This window comes from Tachyglossus aculeatus, unplaced genomic scaffold (genome assembly GCF_015852505.1).
Source record: "Tachyglossus aculeatus isolate mTacAcu1 unplaced genomic scaffold, mTacAcu1.pri scaffold_1_arrow_ctg1, whole genome shotgun sequence".
Classification (NCBI taxonomy): domain Eukaryota; kingdom Metazoa; phylum Chordata; class Mammalia; order Monotremata; family Tachyglossidae; genus Tachyglossus; species Tachyglossus aculeatus.
Window position 1 is genome coordinate 452482 of NW_024044915.1, and position 27565 is coordinate 480046.

Below are 27565 nucleotides of genomic sequence, written 5' to 3' on the forward strand. Positions count from 1 at the left end.
CCGCCACCGCCCCCCTTCAAGGCCCTGCCACTTTCTTGGCCCCCTCCTTCCCGCATCATCATCAGGGCTATTTACTGAGCGCCTACTCTGGGCACAGCACCGGACTAAACGCTTGGAAGAGTCCACTACAACAGAGCTGGCAGACACTCCCCCCGGCCCCACGGAGCTGACCGCCTAGAGGAGGAGACGACCCATCCATCTGTCAATGGTATTTACTAATAATAATGATTTAATAATCATAATATTATCATAATAATTATTATTATTATTGTTACTGAGCGCTTACTGTGTTCAGAGCACTAGACTAAACGCCAGGGAGAGTTCAATACAACAGTCCACTGTCTAGAAGCCTCAATAAATCAATGATGTTTATTGATGATAAACAATGATGTTTAATCCCCATTTTACAGATGAGGGAACTGAGGCTCAGAGAAGTGAAGTGGGTTTGCCCAAAAGTCTATGCTGTGTCTCTAATGATGATGATGATAATGACGGTATTTGTTAAGCGCTTACTATGTGCCCAGCACTTACTATGTGCGGAGCACTATGTTTTCATTTCCATCTCCCCCTAATAATAATAATAATGCCATTTATTAAGCGCTTACTATGTGCAAAGCACTGTTCTAAGCACTGGGGAGGTTACAAGGTGATCAGGTTGTCCCACGGGGGGCTCACAGTCTTAATCCCCATTTTACAGATGAGGTAACTGAGGCACAGAAAAGTTGTGTGCTTTGCATATAGTAAGCGCTTAACAAATACCATTATTATTATTATTATTAAGTGACTTGCCCAAAGTCACACAGCTGACAAGTGGCAGAGCCGGGATTTGAACCCATGACCTCTGACTCCAAAGCCGGGGCTCTTTCCACTGAGCCACTCTGCTTCTTAGATTGTGAGCCCCTTGGGGGCTCTGCTGTATTCATTCATTCAATCGTATTTATTGAGCGCTTCCTGTGTGCACAGCACTGGACTAAGCGCTTGGGAAGTCCAAGTCGGCAACATCTAGGGACGGTCCCTACCCAACAGCGGGCTCACAGGCTAGAAGGGGGAAACAGACAACAAAACATATTAACAAAATAAAATAAATAGAATAAACATGTACAAATAAAATAGAGTAATAAATATCTATAAACATATATAAGCGACATAAGTGACTTGCCCGTGGCTCAGTGGATAGAGCCCGGGCTTTGGAGACGGAGGGCATGGGTTCAAATTCCGGCTCCTCCAATTGTCAGCTGTGTGACCTTGGGCAAGTCACTTCACTTCTCTGGGCCTGTAAAATGGGGATAAAGACTGGGAGCCCCCCGTGGGACAACCTGATCACCTTGTAACCTCCCCAGTGCTTAGAACAGTGCTTTGCACATAGTAAGCGCTTAATAAATGCCATCGTTATTATTATTATTATTATTATTGCCCAATGTCACACAGCAGGCATGTGGAGGAGCAGGATTCGAACCCATGACCTCTGACTCCAAAACCCATGCTCTTTCCACTGAGACACTCTGCTTCTCCTTTCCTTTTTCCTTTCCTTTCCTCCTTTCTTTCTCCCTTCCTTCCTTTCCTCCTTTCTCTTTTTCTGCTTCTCTCGCCCTCCCTCCTTCTTTCCTTCCTTCATTTTCCTTTTTCTTCCTTCCTTTTCTTTCCTCCTTTCCTCCTTTCTTTCTCCCTTCCTTCCTTTCCCCCTTTCTTTCTTTTTCTCTTTCTCTCTTCCTCCCTCCTTCTTTCTTTCCTTCCTTCCTTTCTCTATTTATCCTTTCTCTCTTTTTCTTCCTTCCTTCCTTCTTTCTTTCTGGACTGATGAGAAGAGCTTGGACCTGGGAATCAGAGGACCTGGATTTGAATCCCGGCTCCGCCACCTGCCTGAGATGTGACCTTCGGCAAGTCGCTTAACTTCCTGGTGCTTCGGTTTCCTCGACTGAAAAATGCGGTTTCACAAATCTTTTCTCCCTCCTACTTAGACTGTGAGCCCCTTGTGGGATAGGGGCTGGGTCCGACCTGATTAGCTTGTATCTACCCCAGCATTTAGTACAGCGCTTGCCACCCAGTAAGCACCTAACAAATAAGGTTTAAATTTTCAAAAGGGGCTGAAAATGACTCTGGAACCTCAAAGTAAATCCCCATCCTCTGCACCGGGACGAATAGAGAAATTAGCTAAGAACAGAGCTTGAGCTCAGGGGAGTAGCACATGATGAGCATTTATTTATTACTCTATTTATTTATTTTACTTGTACATATCTATTCTATTTATTTTATTTTGTTAGTATGTTTGTTTTGTTCTCTGTCTCCCCCTTTTAGACTGTGAGCCCACTGTTGGGTAGGGACTGTCTTTATGTTGCCAAGCGCTTAGTACAGTGCTCTGCACACAGTAAGTGCTCAATAAATACGATTGATGATGATGATGATGATGAGCAAGGAGCATGGCCTGGGAACCTGAGGACCTGGGTTCTAAACCTGACTCTGCCCCTCGTCCGCTCTGTGCCCTTCGGGCAGATCGCTTAACCTGTCCGTGCCTCCGTTTACCTCATCTATAAAATGGAGAGGCAGTCATCCTCATCATCAATCGTATTTATTGAGCGCTTCCTATGTGCAGAGCACTGTACTAAGCGCTTGGGAAGTACAAATTGGCAACATCTAGAGACAGTCCCTACCCAACAGTGGGCTCACAGTCTACAAGGGGAAGACAGAGAACAAAACCAAACATACTAACAAAATAAAATAAATAGAAGAGATACGTACAAGTAAAATAAATAAATAGAGTAATAAATATGTACAAACACATATACATATATACAGGTGCTGTGGGGACCTGTTGTGAGCCCTGTGACCAACCTGATTATTTTGAATCTACGCCAGTGCTTGGCACACAGTCAGCACTTAACAAAAACCACAACGATTACGATGGTGATTTAGGAAACTGGGCTGGGTCCCGGATAGAGTTGAGCCTAGGGTGGGGACTGTGGTATCACTAAACAAAACAACATTCACCACCGCCCTGAGGTTTTTTAAATATTTAAGAAAGAGAAACTCTGTCCACAGGCATTGAAGGGCCTGGCCCGAAGTGAGAGAGGATGGCTGGTTAGGGGGCACAGGGAAATAACGGAAGCCCCCCGGAAACTCCTCGGATAACGCAGTGCTTCGCTACCTCGGTTTCCTTCAGGGATCGCTTCCACGCTCCAGGTACGGATTGTTATACGGATACTGCTTTGGGCCCACAGGCTGGTAGCTCGGGTACTTTTCCCCGTCCCAGTAAATGAAGCCCATGAGGAAAATGAAGCCGTCCTCTCCCAAGCGTTCAGTCCAGTGTCCTGCATAGGCTCCCAATGCCGCCGATCGATCGTTTGATTTGTTTTTATTAATGATGTGTATATATAATAATAATGATGAGGGCATTTATTAAGCGCGTACTATGTGCAAAGTGCTGTTCTAAGCGCTGGGGAGCTTACAAGGTGATCAGGTTGTCCCACGGCGGGGCTCACAGTCTTCATCCCCGTTTTCGGCGTGGCTCAGTGGAAAGAGCCCGGGCTTTGGAGTCAGAGGTCGTGGCTTCAAATCCCGGCTCCGCCACTTGTCGTCATCATCATCAATCGTATTTATTGAGCGCTTACTATGTGCAGAGCACTGGACTAAGCGCTTGGGAAGTAAAAATTGGCAACCTATAGAGACAGTCCCTACCCAACAGTGGGCTCAAGCACTTGGGAAGTACAAATTGGCAACCTATAGAGACAGTCCCTACCCAACAGTGGGCTCACAGTCTAAAAGGGGGAGACAGAGAACAAAACCAAACATACTAACCAAATAAAATCAGCTGTGTGACTTTGGGCCAGTCACTTCACTTCTCGGGGCCTCAGTGACCTCATCTGGAAAATGGGGGTGAAGACTGTGAGCCCCCCATTGGACAACCCGATCACCTTGTTAACTTCCCCAGCGCTTAGAACAGTGCTTTGAACATAGTAAGCGCTTAATAAATGCCATCATTATTATTATTATTATTACAGATGAGGTCACTGAGGCCCAGAGAAGTGAAGTGACTGGCCCAAAGCCCCACAGCTGACAATTGGCGGAGCCGGGATTTGAACCCATGACCTCCAACTCCAAAGCCCCTGCTCTTTCCACTGAGCCACGCTGCTTCTCTATAATTCTATTTATTTATTACAATGCTACTGATGCCTGTTTACTTGGTTTGCTGTCTGTCTCCCCCCCCCTTCTAGACTGTGAGTTTGTTGTGGGCGGGGACTGCCTCCCTTTGTTGCTGAATTGCACTCTCCCAAGCGCTTAGCACAGTGCTCTGCACACGGTAAGCTCAGTGGAAAGAGCCTGGGCTTTGGAGTCAGAGGTCACGGGTTCAAACCCCGGCTCCGCCAATTAGCTGTGTGACTTTGGGCAAGTCACTTAACTTCTCTGTGCCTCAGTTCCCTTATCTGTAAAATGGGGATGAAGACCGTGAGCCCCCTGTGGGACAACCTGATCACCTTGTAACCTCCCCAGCGCTTAGAACAGTGCTTTGCACATAGTAAGCACTTAATAAATGCCATCAAAAAAAAAAAAAGAAATCCGATTGAATGAACGAATGGCGCCGAGCCTGGAGGGCGTCCTTCCCTCTTCCTGACAGCAGGCAAGGCCGCCCTTGTGAGCGCCTGGCCTCACAAAGGCTTTGGAGTCAGAGGTTATGGGTTCGAGTCTGGGAGGCCTTCCCAGACTGAGCCCCCTCCTTCCTCTCCCCCTCGTCCCCCTCTCCATCCCCCCAACCTTACCTCCTTCCCTTCCCCACAGCACCTGTATATATGTATATATGTTTGTACATATTTATTACTCTATTTATTTTACTTGTGCATATCTATTCTATTTATTTTATTCTGTTAGTATGTTTGGTTTTGTTCTCTGTCTCCCCCTTTTAGACTGTGAGCCCACTGTTGGGTAGGGACTGTCTCTAGATGTTGCCAACTTATACTTCCCAAGCGCTTAGTCCAGTGCTCTGCACACAGTAAGCGCTCAATAAATACGATTGATTGATTCCCCACAGCACCTGTATATATGTATATATGTTTGTACATATTACTCTATTTTACTTGTACATATCTATTCTATTAATTTTATTCTGTTAATGTTTGGTTTTGTTCTGTCTCCCCCTTCTAGACTGTGAGCCCACTGTTGGGTAGGGACTGTCTCTAGACGTTGCCAACTTGGACTTCCCAAGCGCTTAGTCCAGTGCTCTGCACACAGTAAGCACTCAATAGATACGATTGATTGATTGATTGAGCCCCAGCTCTGCCGCTTGTCAGCTGCGTGACTTTGGGCAAGTCACTTCATTTCTGGCTACCAGTCAACCTACGCATCATGCAAAAACTCCTCACCCTGGGCTTCCAGGCTGTCCATCCATCCCCTCGCCCCCTCCTTCCTCCCCTCCCTTCTGTCCTTCTCCGGCCCAGCCCGCACCCTCCGCTCCTCCGCCACCGCTCACCTCCTCACCGGGCCTCGTTCTCGCCATCGACCCCCGGCCCACGTCCTCCCCCTGGCCCAGAATGCCCCCAATCCCTCCGCACATCCGCCAATCTAGCTCTCTTCCTCCCTTCAAAGCCCTACTAAGAGATCACCTCCTCCGGGAGGCCTTCCCACACTCAGCCCCCTCCTTCCTCTCCCCCTCGCCTTACCTCCTTCCCCTCCCCACAGCACCTGTATAGATGTTTGTACAGATTTACCACTCTATTTATTTTACATGTACATATTTACTATTCTATTTATTTTATTAATGATGTGCATCTAGCTTTAATTGTATTTTTTCTGACGATTTTGACACCTATCTCCATGTTTTGTTTGGCTGCCCCTCTCCTTCTTCTAGACCGTGAGCCCGTCGTCGGGGAGGGACCGTCTCTAGATGCTGCCGACCTGGACTTCCCAACTGCTTAGTCCAGTGCTCTGCACACAGTAAGCGCTCAATAAATACGATTGAATGAATGAATATTGGAGAGAAAAAATGATCAGGTACAGGACATTAAACTGAACCGAAGCTTAAATATTTGCCGAATTTCTTTCAACTGATATTTCAGTCTCGTCTGAGGAGCCTGGCACATCTGAGGGAAGGATTAAAATGTCATTGAAACAAAAATTGTTGTGGCAGAATTCCCTGAATGTATTGCACGGGCATAGGAAAGAAATAATAACCACAGGAAAATGGCTTTAGCCCAAAGTACGAATGCGCGGTTCCTTGAATCAACGTGGAAATTCCTCTTTCACTAGACTATGCTTGCTCACCCGTTGTCCTAGCCAGTTATTCTAGTTATTTAACTCCCTCCTCAAACCTCCTATTCCCCTGCCTCCCCTATCCCTTGACCTTAATTATTATTATTATTATTTTGGTATTTGTTAAGCGCTTTCTGTGTGACAGGTGCTGTATTAAGTGCCGGGGTGGATCCAAGCAAATCAGGATGGACATAGTCCCTGTCCCATCTGGGGCTCCCAGTCTCCATCCCCATTTTACAGATGAGGTAACTGAGGCACAGAGAAATGGGACATTAAATGGGTTTCTAACATTTTTCTCCATTTCAAAAGTAAAAACGGGGTCATGTGAGGACAGAAATGGGGTCACGGAGAGGCCACGGGGTCATCTGGGGGCACGAGTGGGGTCACAGAGAGTTCACCGGGTCATTTGAGGTCAATGGGGCATTGAGCGGCTTTCTAAAAATGTTCCCGATTTCGTAAGTGAAAGTGGGGGTCATCCGAGGACACAAATGGGGTCACGGAGGGTTCGTGGGGTCATCTGAGGACACGAGTGGGGTCACGGAAAGTTCGTCGGGTCATTTGAGGTCAAATGGGACATTAAACGGGCTTCTAAAATTTTTCTCCATTTCAAAAGTAAAAATGGGGTCATCCGAGGACAGAAATGAGGTCACAGAGAGTTCATGGGGTCATCTGAGGACACGAGTGGGGTCACGGTGAGTTCATCGGGTCATTTGAGGTCAAGTGGGACATTGAATGGCTTTTTTTGAAAATTTTCCAAATTTAAGTGAAAGTGGGGTCATCTGAGGACACAAATGAGGTCACGGGGAGTTCATGGGGTCATCCGAGGACATGAGTGGGGTCACAGAGAGGTCATCGGGTCATTTGAGGTCAAATGAGACATTAGGTGGCTTTTTTGAAAATTTTCCAAATTTCTTAAGTGAAAGTGGGGTCATGTGAGGACAGAAATGAGGTCACGGAGAGTTCATGGGGTCATCTGAGGACACGAGTGGGGTCACGGAGAGGTCATCGGGTCATTTGAGGTCAAATGGGACATTCAGTGGCTTTTTTTGAAAATTTTCCAAATTTCTTAAGTGAAAGTGGGGTCATCCGAGGACACAAATGGGGTCACGGAGGGTTCATGGGGGTCATCTGAGGACACGGTGGGGTCACAGAAAGTTCATTGGGTCATTTGAGGTGAAATGAGACAAATTGCTTTTTGAAAATTTTCTCAATTATTTCAAAATTGAAAGTGGGGTGAATTCATGGGGTCATTACTCTATTTTACTTGTATATATTTATTTTGTTAATGATGTGCAACTAGCTTTATTTCTATTTATTCTGACAACTTGACACCCGTCCACGTTTTGTTTTGTCATCTGTCTCCCCCTTCTAGACTGTGAGCCCGTTGTCGGGTAGGGACCGTCTCTGTATGTTGCCGACTTGTACTTCCCAAGCGTTTAGTACAGTGCTCTGCACACAGTAAGCACTCAATACGATTAAATGAATGAATGTGCAGAGCACTGTTCTAAGCACTGGGGAGGTTACCAAGTGATCAGGTTGCCCCACGGGGGGCTCGCAGTCTTCATCCCCATTTTGCAGATGTGGGAACTGAGGCCCGGAGAAGTGACTGGCCCAAGGTCACACGGCAGACAAGTGGTGGAGGCGGGATTTGAACCTGTGACCGGGCTCTCTCCACCCCACCATGCTGCTTCCCCCAGAGCTTATTATGTGCCAAGCACTGTACTAAGCACTGGGGTGGATACAAGCAAACCGGTTTGGAGCAGTTATTCCAACCGGCTCCCCCGAGGGACAGCCTAACTCTGAGCCTCACAGCCCCTAATAATCAATCAATCAATTGTATTTATTGAACGCTTACTGTGTGCAGGGCACTGTACTAAGCGCTTGGGAGAGAGGAGCAGCGTGGCTCAGTGGAAAGAGCCCGGGCTTTGGAGTCAGAGGTCACGGGTTCAAATCCCAGATCCGCCACTTGTCAGCTGTGTGACTTTGGGCAAGTCACTTCACTTCTCTGTGCCTCAGTTACCTCCTCTGTAAAATGGGGATTAAGACTGTGAGCCCCCCGTGGGGCAACCTAATCACCTAGTAACCTCCCCAGCGCTCAGAACAGTGCTTTGCACATAGTAAGCGCTTAATAAATGCCATAAAAAAAAAATTAATGAACACCTTCCCTGCCCATAACGAGCTCATGTCCCCTACTCATTAACCAATGGTATTTATTGAGCGCTTACTACATACAGAGCACTTTACTAAGCGCTTGGTAGAGTCCAATACAAGAGTCGTATCAGAACCCACGACCTCCGACTCCCAAGCCCGGGCTCTTTCCGCCGAGCCCCGCTGCTTCCCAACCCCTCGTTGGCTTTCAGGGTCAGGGCCGTCTCCCGGGACACGCTGTTGGCCGCCCGCATCCGATCGAGCAGTCGGTGGGCCGATCAATCGTATTTATTGAGCTCTTAAAGCGTACTAAGTGCTTGAGCACCGTACTGAGCACTCCCCCCTCAGACCAGCGGGTCCCTGACGCTGCCCAGCCTTCCGCGAGGGATGTGCCCCCGCTGCCTACCGGCCGCCTTCTCCCACATCGGGGGGCCCGCCAACGCCCCGTCTCGACAGGATCTTGGGAAAGAGAGGGGGGGACCCAATAGCCACGGCACATCTCCAAACGCCCGGCCACCCGTCTGGCTCCTGAGCTCCGGAGTCCTGGCCTCAACTCTCCGGGACCTGCAGGGAGGGAGATGTTCCCGCCGGGGTCGGGGGGAGGGGGCCCCGGAATCCCAGCCGGAGGAGAGACAACGGGAAGCAGGACGGGACCGGACGGACGGACGTCCGGAACGAGCCGCGGCTGACGGACGGCCGGGGGGCCGGGAGAAGGGGTGGCCCGGGTCCCTTGGGGACCCCCCGGCTGGGGGAAGGCAGGAGGGGCTGGGCACCTCCGGGGACCCGTCTGGTGGCGGAGGGGCGGGGGAGAGGGGAGGGCATCCCCGGGTCGGCGGTGGGATCGGGAGAGGTGGGGAGGGGGGGTCCGGGAAACCACCACCACCACCCAATCCAGTCCGTCCTTTCGGGGCCCCGGCCGGGCACAATCCCCTCGCCCACCCCGCCCGGAGGAGAGGGAAGGGAGCCGACGTCTGATCCGTCGCTCCCGACCGGGCGGAGGACGTTGGCGGGGGGTGGCGGGGTGGGGAGGGGAGGGCGGGGAAGGGGCGCAGCCGGGCACTCCTGTCCCGGATGCCGCCGCCCTTAGGACTTTTTGGCGTCTTGTATACTCCTGCGCTTCAGGTCGCTCAGGTCGACGGGCTTGAAAGCTGGCGGGGGGCGGAGGGAGGAGGGGCTCGGTGGCCGGCAGGGGGGTGGGCAGGGCCGCCCCCCTCCCCGGGCCGCGGGGCTCTGGTCCGCCCCCTCCCCGCGGGGCCCAAGTAGCCGGGAGGGGCCGGAGGGGGGCCGCGGCCGGCGGGGGTGGCACTCACTCTTCAGGCCGGGGTTGGGCACCTTCTCGACGTACTCCTCCACCACGCCCCGCTCACTGCCGCCCGTCTGGTTCCGCAAATCTCGCTCCACGCACTGCCATGCTGCCGGGGGGAAAGGGCGGGGGTCGCACGGACCCCAAAACTGGGGGGGCCGGGGCGGGAGTTGGGGGAGGGGGGTGGGAGTGGGGAGGGACGGCGGGACGCCCACCTTCGTAGATGAAGCGTACATTCTCCTCGTGGGCCGGAGTGAAGATCTCGCTGCTGTTGGTTGGCGAGCGGGGGCTGCTGTTCCTCTTGCCGTTGTAGACGACTCTAGACACGGGGGAGCTGAGGGATGGCGAGGGGTCAGCCCCACGGCCCCCCGCCCGCGTCCCTCCGCCCCCGGGGCCCGCGGCTGCCTCTCACCTGGTCATCGCTGGGCTGTCCGGGCCGGCCTCCTCCGCTCGGGGCCTCGCCTGCTCTCGTCTGGTTGCTGCAAGACAGCGAGGTTGGGAGGGGGACGGAGACCACTGCTCCCCTTCGGGAGCGAGTCAACCCCCCGTTTCCCCGGATTTTGATGCCCAGGGGCCGCGGGGTTCGAAACTCGGGGGGCTGAGCTGGCGGACCCCAGCGCTGTGGCCTCACGCTGACACTCCGCCCGCTCCGCGGGCAGCTGGGCCCTTTGGGGCTCTCCCTAGGGCGGAGGGAGGTTCTGTTTCAATCCCAGATAATAATAATAATAATGATGGCATTTGTTAAGCGCTTCCTATGTGCAAAGCACTGTTCTAAGCACTGGGGAAGATACAAGGTGGTCAGGTTGCCCAACTGGGGCTCACAATCTTAATCCCCATTTTACAGATGAGGTAACTGAGGCCCAGAGAAGTGAAGTGACTTGCCCAAAGTCACACAGCTGACAACTGGTGGAGCCGGGATTGGAACCCATGACCTCCGACTCCAAAGCCCGGGCTCTTTCCATTGAGCCACACTGCTTCTTTCAGCTGAGTGCCCTGGCCGCCTCCTCCAGGAGGCCTTCCCCGATTAAGCCCGGGAGAGCTGGTGAGCTCCCGGGGGGCGGGGCCCCCCCGGTGCTGCCCGGGACCCCTCTTAGGAAACCGGAGTTGTGGCGGGCTCCACTGAAACCTAACAGGGAACACTGCTTTAGGGAGGTGTAGACGGCCAGGTGCCCGTCTCCCGGGGGGTATACGCCGCCTGGGGCGCGGGTTCGGAGGGTCTAGACTGTGAGCCCACTGTTGGGTAGGGACCGTCTCTATACGTTGCCAACTTGTACTTCCCAAGCGCTTAGTACAGCGCTCTGCACACAGTAAGCGCTCAATAAATACGATTGATTGACTGTAGACGGCCTGGGGCAGAGCCACGCCACGCCAAACTCGAGGTTTGCTTCTGAGTTGGCAGCACTGGCCAAGGCGGGAAGGACAGTTTGGAACCCTAATCCCGTCCCCACGGGCAGAGTGAGGAAGGGTCCTATCGGGAGCCGCGGCCTTGCAGGGGGTGGGCTCAGGGAAGAATCCCCAGGGGGGCGGAGGGACAGACCGGCCCGGTGACCGGACCCCCGTCCCCCGGCCAACTATTTCGAGGCGGGCTCCCGGGGCCGGGCATTTCCGCAGCCCCCTCTCCGCTCCGGCCGGGAGGGTCTCATTTTTAGCGGACCAAATGGCCAGACCCGCGGCCCGGCCGCCCATGGGGGTCCCCAGACTCAGGAAAGGGCACCCGGGGGGAAGAGGAAGGGGCCGACGGGGAGCCCCCCGCCCTCATCCATCCAGGAAGAGGGTGGCGATCAAGGCACCCCGCAAACAGCCTCCGCCTCCAGCGAGGGTCCGGCCCCAGAACCCGTCGCCTTCAGGGGTCCCCCGCATCCCCCCATCCTGGGGGCTTCCTCCTTCCCTCCCCCGAGATCTCGCTCTCCGGCCGGAGCCGGACGAGAACGCAAACCCCCGCTTACGGTCGCTGGACGGTCGGCTCCTTGAGGTGCAGGGGAATCGGGTCTGCTCCGCCGTACTCTCCCAAGTGCTTAGGACAGTGGTCCGCGCACAGCTGACTGCCAGCTCCTTGAGGGCAGGGGGGTCAGGGCTACGCCACCATACGCTCCCGAGCGCTCAGAGACCAGGGCTCTTTCCAGTCCTTTGGGCTCTGCTGTCTGGGAGGACTCTGGGAGGATGATAAGGAGCTGGAGGCGATCAATAAATTGGGGGGGGTCACGCTGAAAATTCCGGGATGGAGGGAAAAGGGACAACACCCAGAGCCCTCCCCTGAACTCCCCAACTCTCACCCTCCACCCCTTCCAGAATCCCCATGGGGGTCTTCGACTCTCTGGGCAAGTCACTTAACTTCTCTGGGCCTCAGTTCCCTCATCTGTAAAATGGGGATGAAGACTGGGAGCCCCCCGTGGGACATCCTGATCACCTTGTATCCCCCCTCCCAGCGCTCAGAACAGTGCTTCGCACATAGTAAGCGCTTAACAAACACCATTATTATTATTTATCTCTGCCCCTTTCACTCAACCGTATTTACTGAGAGCTTACTGTGGGCGGAGCGCTGTACTAAGCGCTCGGGAGGGTCCGGAACCCTAAAACGCCGGCCAGGTAGCGGACCGGAAAGACCCCGGGCTCATCGGTTAAGCCTGGATTCGGAGCAAGGCAACCCTCCGTGTCCTCGTCTGGAGGCAGGGGGATGGAGGGCGACAGCCGTTACCATGGCAACAGGAGGCTGCCCCATCCAGGTGGATGGCTTGCTTTTTTGGTCACGGTGACCTGGTCTGCCCTTTCCTGCCCTCATCTTAGAAGCAACTGAGCGCCCACCCTGCGCAGTTCTCCCCCTCCTCGCCACCCGCTCTCCGGGGTTGAGGGTCTCAGAGGCCTGAGTCCTGCCCGTCCCATTTCAGAGGGTCCCCGCTGCCCCCACAGGGTTGGGGCACCTGCCTTGGGGTTACCCAGCGAGGCCCGCGTTGGGATGGTAGCCGCCGCCTCCCCGGGGACAGCTGGGGCTGGGCAGGAGGGGTTCAGGGGGCTGGGTAGGGGACAGAGGGTGGGCAGGGGGGATGCAAGGAGGCGCTTAGGGGATGGGGAGGTCCAGGGGCCGGGCAGAGGGGCATTTAGGGGGGCTGGGGAGGGGGCAGGGAGGTCTTGAAGGGGGGCACTTGGGGGGCCGGGGGTGAGACAGGAAATTGCACAAGGGGGGCATTTAAGGGAGCGGGCAGAGGGGCATTCAGGGGGCATTTAGAGGTCTGGGTAGGGGGCATTTAGGGGAGCCGTGCGGGGGGCATTTAGGGGTCTGGGAAGGGGGTAGGGGGCATATAAGGGAGCCGTGCAGGGGAGCATTTAGGGGTCAAGGAAGGGGGCAGGGGGCATTTAGGGGGACCGCACAGGGGGGGGTACCTAGGGGTTTGGGTAGAGGGCATTTAGGGGAGCCATGCAGGGGGGCATTTAGGGGTCTGGGTAGGGGGCAGAGGGGTCTTGCAGGGGGGCATTTAGGAGGCCGGGGAGGGGACAGGAAATTGTGCAAAGGCGGCATTTAGGGGTCCGGGTAGGGGGCAGGGGAAATTTAGGGGGGCTGTGCGGGGGGGTATTTAGGGGTCTGGGTGGGGGCAGGGGGGTCTTGCAGGGGGGCATTTAGGGGCCTGGGGAGGGGACAGGAAATTGTGCAAGGGGGGCATTTAGGGGAGCGGGCAGGGGGGCATTTAGGGTCTGGGCAGGGGGCATTTAGGGGAGCCGTGCAGGAGGGCATTTAGGGGTCTGGGTAGGCGGCTGGGGGCATTTAGGGGGGCCGCGCAGGGGGGGTACTTAGGGGTTTGGGTAGAGAGCAGGGGGCATTTAGGGGGACCGTGCAGGGGGGCGTTTAGGAGTCTGGGTAGGGGGCAGAGGGGTCTTGCAGGGGGGCATTTAGGGGGCCGGGGAGGGGGCAGGAAATTGTGCAAAGGGGGCATTTAGGGGTCTGGGTAGGGGGCATTTGGGGGGGGCCGAACATTCATTCATTCAATCGTATTTATTGAGCGCTTCCTGTGTGCAGAGCACTGTGCTAAGCGCTTGGGAAGGACAAGTTGGCAACATAGAGAGACGGCCCCTACCCACCAGCGGGCTCACGGTCGTACGGGGGGGGGGGGCATTTGGGGGTGTGTGGGGAGGGGTCAGGGGTCATTTGGGGGGGTGATGGGGGGGTCCGCGGGGGGGGGGCCTGTTTCGCCGCCCCTCCCCCCTCCGCCGGTCCGGGCCGGTCGGGGCCCCTCCCCCTCCCCCTCCCAATCCCGACAGCCATCCCGGAGGCCCTCCCGGCGGCGGCGGCCCCCTCACCTCAGCCCCGCGTCGCGCGCGCCCGCCGGCCGCTGGCAGCTGGGGAGGCCCGGGCCGGAAGTGACGACACCGGGCGCCCGGCGCAGGCGCACGAGCGGCCGCCGCGACGAGCCCGGCCCCCCCCCCCCTTCCCCAGCCCCGCAAGTGCGCAGGCGCGGGGGCACGCGCGCGCCCCCGCCCGGGGGACGGGGGGGAAGGAGACGCGCGCGCCCCCGTCCGGGGGGAGGGGGAGTTGACGCGCGCGTCCCCGCCGCCTGTGGAGGCGGCGCCGGCGGACCGGAAGGCCTACGTTGGGGGGCGGCCAGACTTCGATTTGGGGGGGGGGTGTCCAAACTGGTAATAATAATAATAATAGTAATAATAATAATAATAACGGTATTTGTTAATAATAATAATAATAGCAATAATGATGGCATTTATTAAGCACTTACTATGTGCCAAGCACCATTGTAAGCACTGGACAATAGTAATAATAATAATGATAATAGCATTTTTTAAGCGCTTACTATGTGCCAAGCACCATTGTAAGCACTGGGCAATAATAATAATAATAACAATAATAATAATAGCATTTATTAAGCGCTTACTATGTGCCAAGCCCCATTCTAAGCACTGGGTAATAATAATAATAATAATAATAATAATAATAGCATTTATTAAGCGCTTACTATGTGCCAAGCACCATTCTAAGCACTGGGTAAAATAATAATAATAATAATAATAGCATTTATTAAGCGCTTACTATGTGCCAAGCACCATTCTAAGCGCTGGGTAATAATAATAATAATGGCATTTATTAAGTGCTTACTATGTGCAAAGCACTGTTCTAAGTGCTGGGGAGGATACAAGGTGATCAGGTTGTCCCACGTGGGGCTCACAATCTTAATCCCCATTTTCCAGATGAGGTAACTGAGGCCCAGAGAAGTTAAGTGACTTGCCCAAAGTCACACAGCTAAGTGGCGGAGTCGGGATTTGAACCTGTGACCTCTGACTCCAAAGCCCAGGCTCTTTCCACTGAGCCCTGCTGCTTCTCACCATCACGTTGTCCCAACAGCGGCCCAAGGCCGTCATCCCCATTTTCCAGAGGAGGGAACCGAGGCCCAGAGAAGCCAGAGCGGCGCTTAGAACAGTGCTCAGCGCTTAGAACGGTGCTTTGCACATAGTAAGCGCTTAACAAATGCCATCATCGAGCGCTTAGTACAGTGCTCTGCACACAGTAAGCGCCCAATAAATACGATTGAATTAATTGGCTGCCCCAAGGTCACACAGAGGACCCACGTCCTCTGACTCATAGGCCTGGGCTCTCGCTACTAGGGCCTGCAGCTTCTCTGAGATTTGGAGGGTCCAGATTAATAATAATAGTAATATTGATGGCATTTGTTAAGTGCTTACTATGTGCCAAGCACTGTTCTAAGCACTGGGGGAGATACAGGATCATCAGGCTGTCCCATGTGGGGCTCCCAGTCTTCATCCCCATTTTCCAGATGAGGTCACTGAGGCCCTGAGAAGTGGAGTGACTTGCCCGAAATCACACAGGTGACAAGATGGCATTTGTTAAGTGCTTACTATGTGCCAAGCACTGTTCTAAGCACTGGGGGAGATACAGGATCATTGGGCTGTCCCACGTGGGGCTCCCAGTCTTCATCCCCATTTTCCAGATGAGGTCACTGAGGCCCCGAGAAGTGGAGTGACTTGCCCGAAATCACACAGGTCACAAGATGGCATTTGTTAAGCGCTTACTATGTGCCAAGCACTGTTCTAAGCGCTGGGGGAGATACAAGATCATCAGGCTGTCCCACGTGGGGCCCCCAGTCTTCATCCCCATTTTCCAGATGAGGTCACTGAGGCCCAGAGAAGTGGAGTGACTTGCCCAAAATCACAGGTGACAAGATGGCATTTGTTAAGCGCTTACTATGTGCCAAGCACTGTTCTAAGCGCTGGGGGAGATACAAGATCATCAGCCTGTCCCATGTGGGGCTCCCAGTCTTCATCCCCATTTTCCAGATGAGGTCACTGAGGCCCCGAGAAGTGGAGTGACTTGCCCAAAATCACACAGGTGACAAGATGGCATTTGTTAAGTGCTTACTATATGCCAAGCACTGTTCTAAGCGCTGGGGGAGATACAAGATCATCAGGCTGTCCCACGTGGGGCCCCCAGTCTTCATCCCCATTTTCCAGATGAGGGAACTGAGGCCCCGAGAAGTGGAATGACTTGCCCGAAATCAGGTGACAAGCGGCGGGGGCGGGATTAGAACCCATGACCTCTGACTTTTTAGCCCGTGTTCTTGCCACTAAGCCAAGTCTAGGATTCGGAGGGTCCAGATTTAGATCTGGTGGGGCGGAGGGGTCCCGGCGACCACCCGCCTCAGCCCGGGGCCGGGCCGCGGCCCCCCCGCTGAGGTCCGAGGTGGAGAGACGAGGCGCCCAGGGTGGGAGTCACCACCTCGGTCTGTGAAAATCACGTTTATTGAAAAAGTAAAAAGTTTCACGATAAAAAACAAACATTAACGTCCGGTAGAAAAAGCCAAACCTGGGGGCGGCGGGGTTGGGGGGGGGGGTCCCGGAATAGGAGAGTAAGACTTGGAAAAAGGGGACCAGGCCCACAGGGATGGGACGCTTTTGGTCTCCGGGGGCAAAGGTCACGGTGTCGTCCGTCCTCTGGCCTCTCCCCACGCTGGGAGGGTCGCGGGGGGCCCCGCTGGGCGCCTCCGCCTCGGACCCCCCACTTCGTTGGGGTGGGAGGATGAAAGGGGGGGACGGGGAGAGGCCTGGGATGGGGCCACCCTTTTGGGACCACCCCATCCCCGTCCACGACACTCTTGTTTTTCCGGTCATCCCTCAGGCCTCTCCGGGGCCGCCACCGCGGCCGGCCGGAACCTCCCGCGGATCCACACGGATGCACACGCGTGTCCGGTCAGCGGTTAGTAGCCAGAGCGTCGAGGGGGGTTGCGGGGCGGGGAGTGCGACAACCACCTCAGCGGTCAAACAGCCTACGGTCTCTACACACGCACACGTTCCGGCCGCGCTCGTCCTCGCCTCCTCTCCCTCGGGCCCGGTCGGGGGGCCCGGGGTCGGGGGTCTTCTCAGACCACCGCGGCCCCCTTGAAGAGGTCCACCAGCTCCTGGTTCTCGGGGTCGACGAGGGCGGAGGGCGAGTCGCCGTCATCGTTGACGGCGTCCGTGTCGGCGCCCAGCGAGATGAGGTACCTGGAAGGGAGAGAGCGCGGGAGGACGGCCGTGGGGACCGGCCATGGGCGGGGTGGGGTGTTGTAGCTCAGTGGTAGTACAGTGCTAAGCGCTTAGTACAGTGCTCTGCACCCAGTAAGCGCTCAATAAATATGATTGATTGATTGGTAGAGCGCATGCTTCGCATGTATGAGGCCCTGCGTTCGATATCCGGCATCTCCAATTATTTCAAGCACTTAGTACAGTGCTCTGCACATAGTAAGTGCTCAGTAAATACGATTGATGATGATGATGAACTTTCCCTTCCCCACAGCACCTGTATATATGTTTGTACATATTTATTACTCTATTTAATGATGATGTATGAGGCCCCAGGTTCGATCCCCGGCATCTCCAATTATTTCAAGCACTTAGTACAGTGCTCTGCACATAGTAAGTGCTCAGTAAATACGATTGATGATGATGATGATCTTTCCCTTCCCCACAGCACCTGTATATATGTTTGTACATATTTATTACTCTATTTAATGATGATGTATGAGGCCCCAGGTTCGATCCCCGGCATCTCCAGTCATTTCAAGCGCTTAGTACAGTGCTCTGCACATAGTAAGCGCTCAATAAATACGATTGATGATGATGATGATGATGCATGAGGCCCCAGGTTCGATCCCCGGCATCTCCAGTTATTTCAAGCGCTTAGTACAGTGCTCTGCACATAGTAAGTGCTCAATAAATTACGATTGATGATGATGATGATCTTTCCCTTCCCCACAGCACCTGTATATATGTTTGTACATATTTATTACTCTATTTAATGATGATGTATGAGGCCCCAGGTTCGATCCCCGGCATCTCCAATTATTTCAAGCGCTTAGTACAGTGCTCTGCACATAGTAAGTGCTCAATAAATACGATTGATGATGATGATGATCTTTCCCTTCCCCACAGCACCTGTATATATGTTTGTACATATTTATTACTCTATTTAATGATGATGTATGAGGCCCCAGGTTCGATCCCCGGCATCTCCAGTTATTTCAAGCGCTTAGTACAGTGCTCTGCACATAGTAAGCGCTCAATAAATACGATTGATGATGATGATGATGATGATGCATGAGGCCCCAGGTTCGATCCCCGGCATCTCCAATTATTTCAAGCACTTAGTACAGTGCTCTGCATATAGTAAGTGCTCAATAAATACGATTGATGATGATCTTTCCCTTCCCCACAGCACCTGTATATATGTTTGTACATATTTATTACTCTATTTATTTATTTTGCTTGTACATATCTATTCTATTTATTTTATTTTGTTAGTCTGTTTGGTTTTGTTCTCTGTCTCCCCCTTCTAGACTGCGAGCCTGCTGTTGGTTAGAGACTGTCTCTACATGTTGCCAGCTTGTACTTCCCAAGCGCGTAGTCCAGTGCTCTGCACACGGCGAGCGCTCAATAAATACGATTGATGATGATGAGCCGGGGGGAGCCCCCTTACCTGGCGATGTCGGGGTAACCGTCGCTGCAGGCCATGTGGAGGGCCGTCCATCCCGTCTCGTCCCGCTGGTGGATGTCGGCCCCGTATTTGACGAGCAGTTTCACACACTCCAGGTTCCCCGACAGCACGGCTTCGTGCAGGGCGGCCAGACCTGGGGGGGACCCCGCCCGGGGGGGGGCGTTCAGAAAGGAGCCGGGGGGCGGGGGAGGCGTCGCCCCGGCTCCCTCTCGGTCTGGCTCCGCACCCCCAGCTAGGCCCGGCTGAGCCCGACCTCTGACCTCTGCCGGGCTTCGGGCCCGAAGGTTTGATCGTGACCCCTCGAGGGACGTGTGGGGGAAGCAGAGCTAACGGCCCGGAATTCATCCCTCCCACCGAGCCCCGGGCAGAGAGCTTAGTACAGTGCCCAGGAAGCGCTCAAAACCACCGCCCGGGCCCATTTCCGATGGCCACCCCGGCCGGCCGCCCGTCTCACCCGAGGGGTAGATGGTTTCCAGCGTGACCTTGCGGGCCCGGATGAAGCGGCCCACCTGCTCCAGGTCTCCCTGGCGGATGTGGTCCAGGAAGAGGACGGCGTTGGGGAAGTGGACGCTACGGCCGGCCCGCAGCGCCCGCCGCGGGTAGCGGCCCCGGGAGCCCGGGCGGCCGGAGACCGGATACCGCATCCCGGCCGGCCCCTCGGCGATCCTGGCGAAGCGCGGGGTCCCGGAGGAGGGGAGCGGGGCCGACGACGTCCCGGGGCGGGTGGATCCAAGCGACGGCAGGGGTCCCTTCCAGGCCCGAGTACATCCGCCTTATATAGGGCCCCGGTGGGCTATATAAAGCGCCCCGGTCATCCTGTTTGCCATGAGGGGCTGTAACCGAGACGCCCCCCTCCGCCTCCCCGTGCTCGGAATCATGCTCGGCGGCTCAGTTTTCAGCGCACCTGTCGCCTCTGGGCCGGTCACCTGCCCCCCGACCCCCCGCGCCCCCCGGCCCACAGCTGGACCGGGCCGCTCGGACGATCCCCGTGGCCTTAGCCGGGCCCGTCCGGCTAACTACCGGGCTGAGAGAGTCGAGATGATCGGGCGGGATGATAATAATAACAATAATATTGTTGGTATTTGTTAATCGCTTACTATGTGCAAAGCACTGTGCTAAGCGCTGGGGGAGATACAAGGTAATCAGGTTGTCCCCCGTGGGGCTCACAGTCCTCATCCCCATTTTCCAGATGAGGGAACTGAGGCCCGGAGAAGTGAAGTGACTTGCCCAAAGTCACACAGCCGGGATTTGAACCCACGACCTCGGACTCCAAAGCCCGGGCTCTTTTCCGCTGAGCCACGCTGCTTCTCTACTTTGCACACAGCAAGAGCTCAGTAAATACGATTGATTGATTGATTGATTGGTAGTAAGTGCTTAACAAATACCATTATTTATTATTATTCTCTCGGCCTCAGTTCCCTCATCTGGAAAATGGAATCTTGACTACCCCTTTTACTCTCCCAAGGGCTTAGTACAGGGCTGTGCACTCCCTAAGTGCTCAGGAACCCACTGTTGGGTAGGGACCGTCTCTGTTGCCAACTTGGACTTCCCAAGTGCTTAGTACAGTGCTCTGCACACAGTAAGCGCTCAATAAATACGATTGATTGATTGATTGATTGACGGCATTCGTTAAGCACTTACTATATGCAAAGCACCGTTCTAAGTGCTGGGGACGGCCCAAGGTGATCAGCTTGTCCCACGGGAGGCTCACAGTCTTCATCCCCCATTTTCCAGATGAGGGAACTGAGGCCCAGAGAAGTGAAGTGACTCGCCCAAAGCCCCACAGCTGACAAGTGGCGGAGCTGGGATTAGAACCCGTGACCTCTGAATCCCAAGCCCGGGCTCTTTTCATTCATTCAATCGTATTTATTGAGCGCTTAGTGTGTACTAAGCGCTTGGGAAGCACAAGTTGGCAACATATAGAGACGGCCCCTACCCAACAGTGGGCTCACACCGAGCCATGCTGCTTAATTGTGGTATTTGTTAGGCGCTTAATATGTTCCAGGCACTGTTCTAAGCGCTGGGGGAGATTCAAGTTAATCGGGTTGGACACGGTCCCTGCCCCACCCGGGACACTCAGTCTTCAGCCCCGTTTCAGAGATGAGGGAACGGAGGCCAGAGGATAATGAATAATAATAATTGTGGTATTTATAATAATAATAATGATGGCATTTGTTAAGCGCTTACTATGTGCCAAGCACTGTTCTAAGCGATGGGGAGGATACAAGGTGATCAAGTTGTCCCGCGGGGGGCTCACAGTCTTCATCCCCTATTTTCCAGATGAGGTAACTGAGGCACAGAGAAGTCAAGTGATTTGCCCAAGGTCACACAGCTGACAGTTGGCGGAGCCGGGATTTGAACCCACGACCTCTGACTCCAAAGCCTGGGCTCTTTCCACTGAGCCACGCTCCCTGGGCACAGGTTCTAAGCGCTGGCAAGCAAATCGGGTTGGACAGAGTCCCTGTCCCACATGGGGTGCATCCCCATTTTACAAATGAGGTCACTGAGGCCCAGAGAAGGGAAGTGACTTGTCCAAAGTCATACAGCAGAGCCGGGAACCTGGGTCCTTCTGATTCCCAGTCCCGGGCTCTACCCACTAGGCCTCGTTGCTTCTCTGGGTCTAAGAGACAGAGAGGACCGGGATCGAACCCCCATTTTTACGGATGAGGAAACCGAGGCACGGAGAAGTCACCCCCAGCCCGCGGAAAGCGGCGAAGCGGGACAGACCGGCCTCCCCTCGTCCCCTTTCGGGGCAGAGGGAGAGCCGGGACGCCGACGGAGAAACCAGATCCCAAAATAGCCACCAGGAAGTGACAAATCCCCTTAAAGCCCTGGTAATTCAGATCCCGTCTAATGGCCCGAGAAGCTCCGGTTCCCCTGAAAATCGCTGCGGCATTTGGGGAGTGCTTACCGCGTGCCAGGCACTGTACTAAGCGCCGGGGAAGATACGAGATCTGTCATACTGGACTCCTCCAAGAGCCTCGTCCGGTGCCCACTGTCGGGTAGGGACTGTCTCTACATGTTGCCAGCTTGTACTTCCCAAGCGCTTAGTACAGTGCTCTGCCCATAGTAAGCGCTCAATAAATACGATTGATTAATTTGATTGTTGGGTAGGGACTGTATATGTTGCCGTCTTGTACTTCCCAAGAGCTTAGTCCAGTGCTCTGCACACAGTAAGCGCTCAATGAATACGATTGATTGATTGATTGTTGGGTAGGGACTGTCTCTATATGTTGCCATCTTGTACTTCCCAAGAGCTTAGTACAGTGCTCTGCCCACAGTAAGCGCTCAATAAATACGATTGATTGTTGGGTAGGGACTGTCTCTATATGTTGCCATCTTGTACTTCCCAAGAGCTTAGTACAGTGCTCTGCCCACAGTAAGCGCTCAATAAATACGATTGATTGATTGTAAGCGCTTAATAAATGCCATCATCATTATTATTAAAATGCTCAAGGACAGGAACTAGACCTGTAGTAGATGCCTCCCCGTTCTTAGGCCCAGCTGGCACGGATGAGGCAAGGGAGCTGGATTTTTTTTTTTTAAGACAGGAGGAGCTCCACCCTGGGGTTTGGCTTCTTCTGACAAGGCGACTTTTGTTAAACTGGGTAGAGCGTAGCCAAAGCGGCAGGGAACGTGTCTTTTAGGCATCTCGCCATGTCCTCCCTCCTCAAATCCCACACACGAGGACTCTCCCCTCCCTTGGAAGCTTTATCGACGGCCCATCTCCTCCCAGAGGCCTTCCCTGACTGCCCCCTCTTCTCTCCCTCCCTTCCGCGTCGCCCCCGACTCGCTCCCTTTCTTCCCAGCCCCACACCTCTCATTTATTTATTTCTCTTCACGTCCACCCCCCTAGACGGTCAGCTCGTTGAGGGCAGGGAATGTGTCTGTTCTGTCCTCTCCTTAAGCACTCAGTACAGTGCTCTGCGCCCAGTAAGCACTCTATCTACTTTTTATTTTACTTGTACACATCTATTCTATTTATTTTATTTTGTTAGTATGTTTGGTTTTGTTCTCTGTCTCCCCCTTTTAGACTGTGAGCCCAATGTTGGGTAGGGACTGTCTCTATATGTTGCCAATTTGTACTTCCCAAGCGCTTAGTACAGTGCTCTGCACATAGTAAGCGCTCAATAAATATGATTGATTAATACGGTTTTGTCCTCTCCCGAGCACTTATGTTTGTACATATTTATTACTCTATTTATTTATTTTACTTGTACATAGCCATTCTATTTATTTTATTTTGTTAGTATGTTTGGTTTTGTTCTCTGTCTCCCCCTTTTAGACTGTGAGCCCACTGTTGGGTAGGGACTGTCTCTATATGTTGCCAATTTGGACTTCCCAAGCGCTTAGTCCAGGGCTCTGCACATAGTAAGCGCTCAATATGATTAATACAGTTTTGTCCTCTCCCGAGCACTTGTTTGTACATATTTATTACTCTATTTATTTATTTTACTTGTACATAGCTATTCTATTTATTTTATTTTGTCAGTATGTTTGGTTTTGTTCTCTGTCTCCCCCTTTTAGACTGTGAGCCCAATGTTGGGTAGGGACTGTCTCTATATGTTGCCAATTTGTACTTCCCAAGCGCTTAGTACAGTGCTCTGCACATAGTAAGCGCTCAATAAATATGATTGATTAATACGGTTTTGTCCTCTCCCGAGCACTTATATGTTTGTACATATTTATTACTCTATTTTACGTGTACATAGCTATTCTATTTATTTTATTTTGTTAGTATGTTTGGCTTTGTTCTTTGTCTCCACCTTTTAGACTGTGAACCCGCTGTTGGGTAGGGACTGTCTCTATATGTTGCCAATTTGTACTTCCCAAGCGCTTAGTACAGTGCTCTGCACATAGTAAGCGCTCAATAAATAGGATTGATGATGATGATAGTTCAGTGCTCGGCACCCAGTAAGCGCTCAATAAATATCGTGGATTGATTGATATAAACCAAAAGACACATCCCCTTACGGCCTAAGCTTACACTTGGCACTCGTTTTCTCCCACTCCCTTGCCATTTTTTTAATGGTATTTGTTCAGTGCTATGTGCGACCGTTCATTCAATCGTATTTGCCAACTTGTACTTCCCAGGCGCTTAGTACAGTGTTTTGCACACAGTAAGTGCTCAATAAATACAATTAATTGATTGATTGATTCCCTTACAGCCTAAGCTTAGACTTGGCACCCGTTTTCTCCCACTCCCTTGCCTTTTTTTTTAATGGTATTTGTTCAGCGCTATGTGCGACCATTCATTCAATCGTATTTACTGTATGCAGAGCACTGTAACTAAGCGCTTGAGAGCCCCCCTCGCCCACCGCCTTGGACGGTGACCCCGCTAGGAAGACGCCAAGAGGTAGTAAAATCTCATCTTTATTTGGCCAATGTGTTCCACGCCCCCGACGTGGCGTGGAAACGCTTCGAGAACTTGAAGAGTTTGATTCCTGCTCGGATATTCCCGGCCGCCCCCCCGCCTCTCCCGGACCCCCCGATAATCATTCGCATCCTGGTCTGCCGCCCCGGGCTCCGGGGCCCTGCCTCGTGAGGCGGAAGAACGCTTCGTGGGTCGGAGCGACGCACCAGAAAAAGCCAAAAAAGCCCAGAAAAACTGAAATGGCACCGTTTCGGAGCGGGGTGGGCGGCGACTGCCTTCCTCGTGGCTCTTACCCAAACAACGGCACATATCCAGGGTGCGGTGGGGATGGGGGTGAGGCGGGAGGGGGAGAAGACGACAGTGTCCTTGAAATCAAGAACCAAGGGGGACCCCATTTATCCCCATTAACACTGGTGAGGAGGGGAGAATCCCTGGTTTATCACGGCAGGGGGGGATTAGCGGGGGCTTCCGGGGAGGAGCGGATTAAGGTGGGCTGCCGACAACCCTACCGGGGAGGCTTTTCCCGAAAAAAAAGCATACGGACACACTGGCGACCAATGGCGACTCGCCCGGCTTAAGCAATGAGGACCCAAACCCGTGTACGAACGGAGAACAAAAGGTACATCACAGTAGAAAAAAAAAATAAAATAAAGACTCTCTCACCAGGGCGGGCCGGGCTACTAGTGGAGTCCAAATCCTTCCCCTTCCCCCCCGCCAAAAAGGAAAAAAAAAAGTTACAGCCAGAGACATTCAAATTTACAGATACGTGGGGATGAAGTATTACTTTAAAAAAAAAACCAAAAAATCCCTGGATTTCCACCAAAGCTCTCCTTCGGTTTTCGATTCTTACGCGTTTTGCAGGTGCGCTTTGCGGCTTTTGCGGGGGCCGGGGGGGGGGGGGGATACAGCTTTATGGTGTAGTGTCTTATTTGGGGGAGCAAAAAAAACCTCTCTCCGCTTACAGTTCGTCTCTCAAATTTTTCTGGTCGTCGTCCTCCTCTAGGTCCGGCTCTTCGGCTTCTTCGAGATCTTCTAGGTCCTGGAGGTTTAGATCGTGAGAAGAATGGTACTTGTTAAGCGCTTACCGTTTGCCAAGGCATTGTCCTGGGAGGCGGGGTGGATGCGAGCAAATCCACCCTGTCCCACGTGGGGCTCACCATTTCCATCCCCATTTTCCAGAAGGAATGGCAGCCCAAATTAATAATAATAATAATAATGATGGCATTTGTTAAGCACTTACTATGTGCAAAGTGCTGTTCTGAGAGCTCACCTCCTCCAGGAGGCCTTCCCAGACTGAGCCCCCTCCTTCCTCTCCCCATCCCTCCCGCCTGACCTCCTTCCCCTCCCCACAGCATCTGTATATATGTATATATGTTTGGACAGATTTATTACTCTATTTTACTTGTACATATTTACTATTCCATTTCTTTTATTTTGTTAATATGTTTTGTTTTCTGTCTCCCCCTTCTAGACTGTGAGCCCACAGCTGGGTAGGGACCGTCTCTATATGTTGCCAACTTGGACTTCCCAAGCGCTTAGTCCAGTGCTCTGCACACAGTAAGTGCTCAATAAATACGATTGATTGATTGATTGATTGAATGAATGAACGAACGACCATCTCTAGATTGTTGAGTAGGGATCGTCTCTATATGTTGCCAACTTGTACTTCCCAAGCGCTCAGTACGGTGCTCTGCACACAATAAGCGCTCAATAAATACGATTGAATGAATGAATGACCGTCTCTAGATGTTGCCAACTTGTACTTCCCAAGCGCTTAGTACAGTGCTCTGCACACAGTAAGCGCTCAATAAATACGACTGAATGAATGAATGTTCTAAGCGCTGGGTGATCAGGTTGTCCCATGTGGGGCTCAGTCTTCCTCCCCATTTTACAGATGAGGGAACTGAGGCCCAGAGAAGTGAAGTGACTCGCCCAAAGTCACCCAGCTGACAATAGGCGGAGCCGGGATTGGAACCCACGACCTCTGACTCTAAAAGCCCGGGCTCTTTCCACTGAGCCACGCTGCCTGTCAATGAAGCGACCTGACCAAGGTCACTTGGGGGTGGAGGCGGGATTAGAACCCATGACCTTCCGACTCGCGGGCCCGGGCTCTAACCGCTAACGCCATGCCGCTTCACGGGAAACACTGAAGTGGAGACCCCCGCCCCCAACCCTCGACCAGTAGGCCTGAGGCCTCCTGGAGTTCGGCCTGCACACCTGGCCTCAGCGCCGGCCAACGGACCGGTTATTCCTGTCACCCGACCTCCCTGACGTCACCGTGATCCGGGTACCGCGAGGCGGTTTTCCGTGTCTCTGAACGACTGGAATTTGGTGAGCCAACACCACCGGGCCCGCTCCGGAATCAGGTTCCCGAGAGGAGGCCCTGAACCCATCTTTTAGACTGTGAGCTCACTGCTGGGTAGGGACTGTCTCTATATGTTGCCAACTTGTACTTCCCAAGCGCTTAGTACAGTGCTCTGCACACAGTAAGCGCTCAATAAATACGACTGATGATGATGATGATCCCGGGGTGGGGCGGTGGGACTTGAATAATTATCACGGTACTTGCGAAGCGCTTACTACGGGCCAGGCACCGTACTGAGCGCTGGGATGGAGATGAGCCAATCGGGGCGGACACGGTCCCTGTCCCCATGTGGGGCTCACGGTCTCGCTCCCCGTTTTCCAGAGGAGGAAACCGAGGCCCAGAGAAGCGAAGAGATTCGCCCAAGGTCGCACAGCAGACGCGTGGCGGGGGTGGGATTAGAACCCATGACCTTTGGACTCCCGTGCTCGTTTTCCACGATGCCACACTACTTTGAGACAGGGTTAGCTGGGCGTCTTTGGCACCTGAGAAGGGGGTAGGGGGGACGGGGGATGTTGTCGGCCAGCTGACCACCGCATTGCCCATTGCTGGGTAGGGACCGTCTCTATCTGTTGCCAATTTGGACTTCCCAGGTGCTCAGTACAGTGCTTTTTTAGACTGTGAACCCACTGTTGGGTAGGGACTGTCTCTATATGTTGCCAACTTCTACTTCCCAAGCGCTTAGTACAGTGCTCTGCACACAGTAAGCGCTCAATAAATACGATTGATGATGATGATGATGCTCTGCACACAGTAAGCACTCAATAAATCCAACCCCCGACCTTACCTCCTTCCCCTCCCCACAGCACCTGTATATATGTATATAGGTTTGTACGTGTTTATTACTCTATTTTATTTGTACATATTTATTCTATTTATTTTATTTTCTTAATATGTTTTGTTCTGTTGTCTGTCTCCCCCTTCTATGCATTTCATTCATTCAATCGTATTTATTGAACACTTACTGTGTGCTTCTAGACTGTGAGCCCACTGGTGGGCAGGGACCGTCTCTATATGTTGCCAACTTGGACTTCCCAAGCGCTTAGTACAGTGCTCTGCACACAGTAAGTGCTCAATAAATACGATTGAATGGATGAATGAATGAACAAATGAATAATGGGGAAGGTCAGGTGAGCGGCCCAGAGTTGTCAAAAA

The 27565-nt window shown here is 53.2% G+C and overlaps 3 protein-coding genes across 3 annotated transcripts in view; all 3 read right to left on the reverse strand.

The window, feature by feature from the left end:
- Positions 1-9399: 9399 nt before the first annotated feature.
- Positions 9400-11986, reverse strand: MCRIP1 (MAPK regulated corepressor interacting protein 1). The gene is made up of 6 exons (XM_038742815.1): positions 11962-11986; positions 11635-11787; positions 10101-10167; positions 9904-10022; positions 9696-9797; positions 9400-9533 (listed from the first exon to the last, which is right to left on the reverse strand). The coding sequence occupies exons 1-6, from the start codon at positions 11984-11986 to the stop codon at positions 9469-9471; spliced, it is 531 nt and encodes a 176-aa protein (XP_038598743.1). The 3' UTR covers positions 9400-9468.
- Positions 11987-16926: 4940 nt separating this feature from the next.
- On the reverse strand, positions 16927-24179 carry PPP1R27 (protein phosphatase 1 regulatory subunit 27). Its single transcript, XM_038742816.1, has 5 exons — positions 24079-24179; positions 21367-21418; positions 19129-19423; positions 18657-18807; positions 16927-17185 (listed from the first exon to the last, which is right to left on the reverse strand). Exons 1-5 carry the CDS (start codon positions 24177-24179, stop codon positions 17062-17064), a joined length of 723 nt encoding a protein of 240 aa, XP_038598744.1. The 3' UTR covers positions 16927-17061.
- Positions 24032-27565, reverse strand: part of P4HB (prolyl 4-hydroxylase subunit beta) — a 33514-nt gene continuing 29980 nt past the window's right edge. Inside the window, exon 11 of the mRNA XM_038742909.1 lies at positions 24032-25087. Coding sequence (XP_038598837.1) covers positions 25007-25087 — 81 coding nt within the window. The 3' untranslated portion in view covers positions 24032-25006. The remainder of the gene's footprint in view (positions 25088-27565) is intronic.

Excerpts from the sequence above, each read along its gene's own strand:
- MCRIP1 (XM_038742815.1), bottom strand. The coding sequence starts at position 11,986 with ATGGGGATTCTGGAAGGGGTGGAGG. Across the intron at positions 11,788-11,961 it reads GATTCTGGAAGGGGTGGAGG|CGCTCGGGAGCGTATGGTGG; the intron begins GTGAGAGTTGGG and ends CTGGTCTCTGAG. Across the intron at positions 10,168-11,634 it reads GAGCCGACCGTCCAGCGACC|CAACCAGACGAGAGCAGGCG; the intron begins GTAAGCGGGGGT and ends GCTGTCTTGCAG.
- PPP1R27 (XM_038742816.1), bottom strand. The coding sequence starts at position 24,179 with ATGCGAATGATTATCGGGGGGTCCGGGAGAGGCGGGGGGGCGGCCGGG. Across the intron at positions 18,808-19,128 it reads GGAAACCATCTACCCCTCGG|GTCTGGCCGCCCTGCACGAA; the intron begins GTGAGACGGGCG and ends GGTCCCCCCCAG. Across the intron at positions 17,186-18,656 it reads GGTTACCCCGACATCGCCAG|GTACCTCATCTCGCTGGGCG; the intron begins GTAAGGGGGCTC and ends TCTCCCTTCCAG.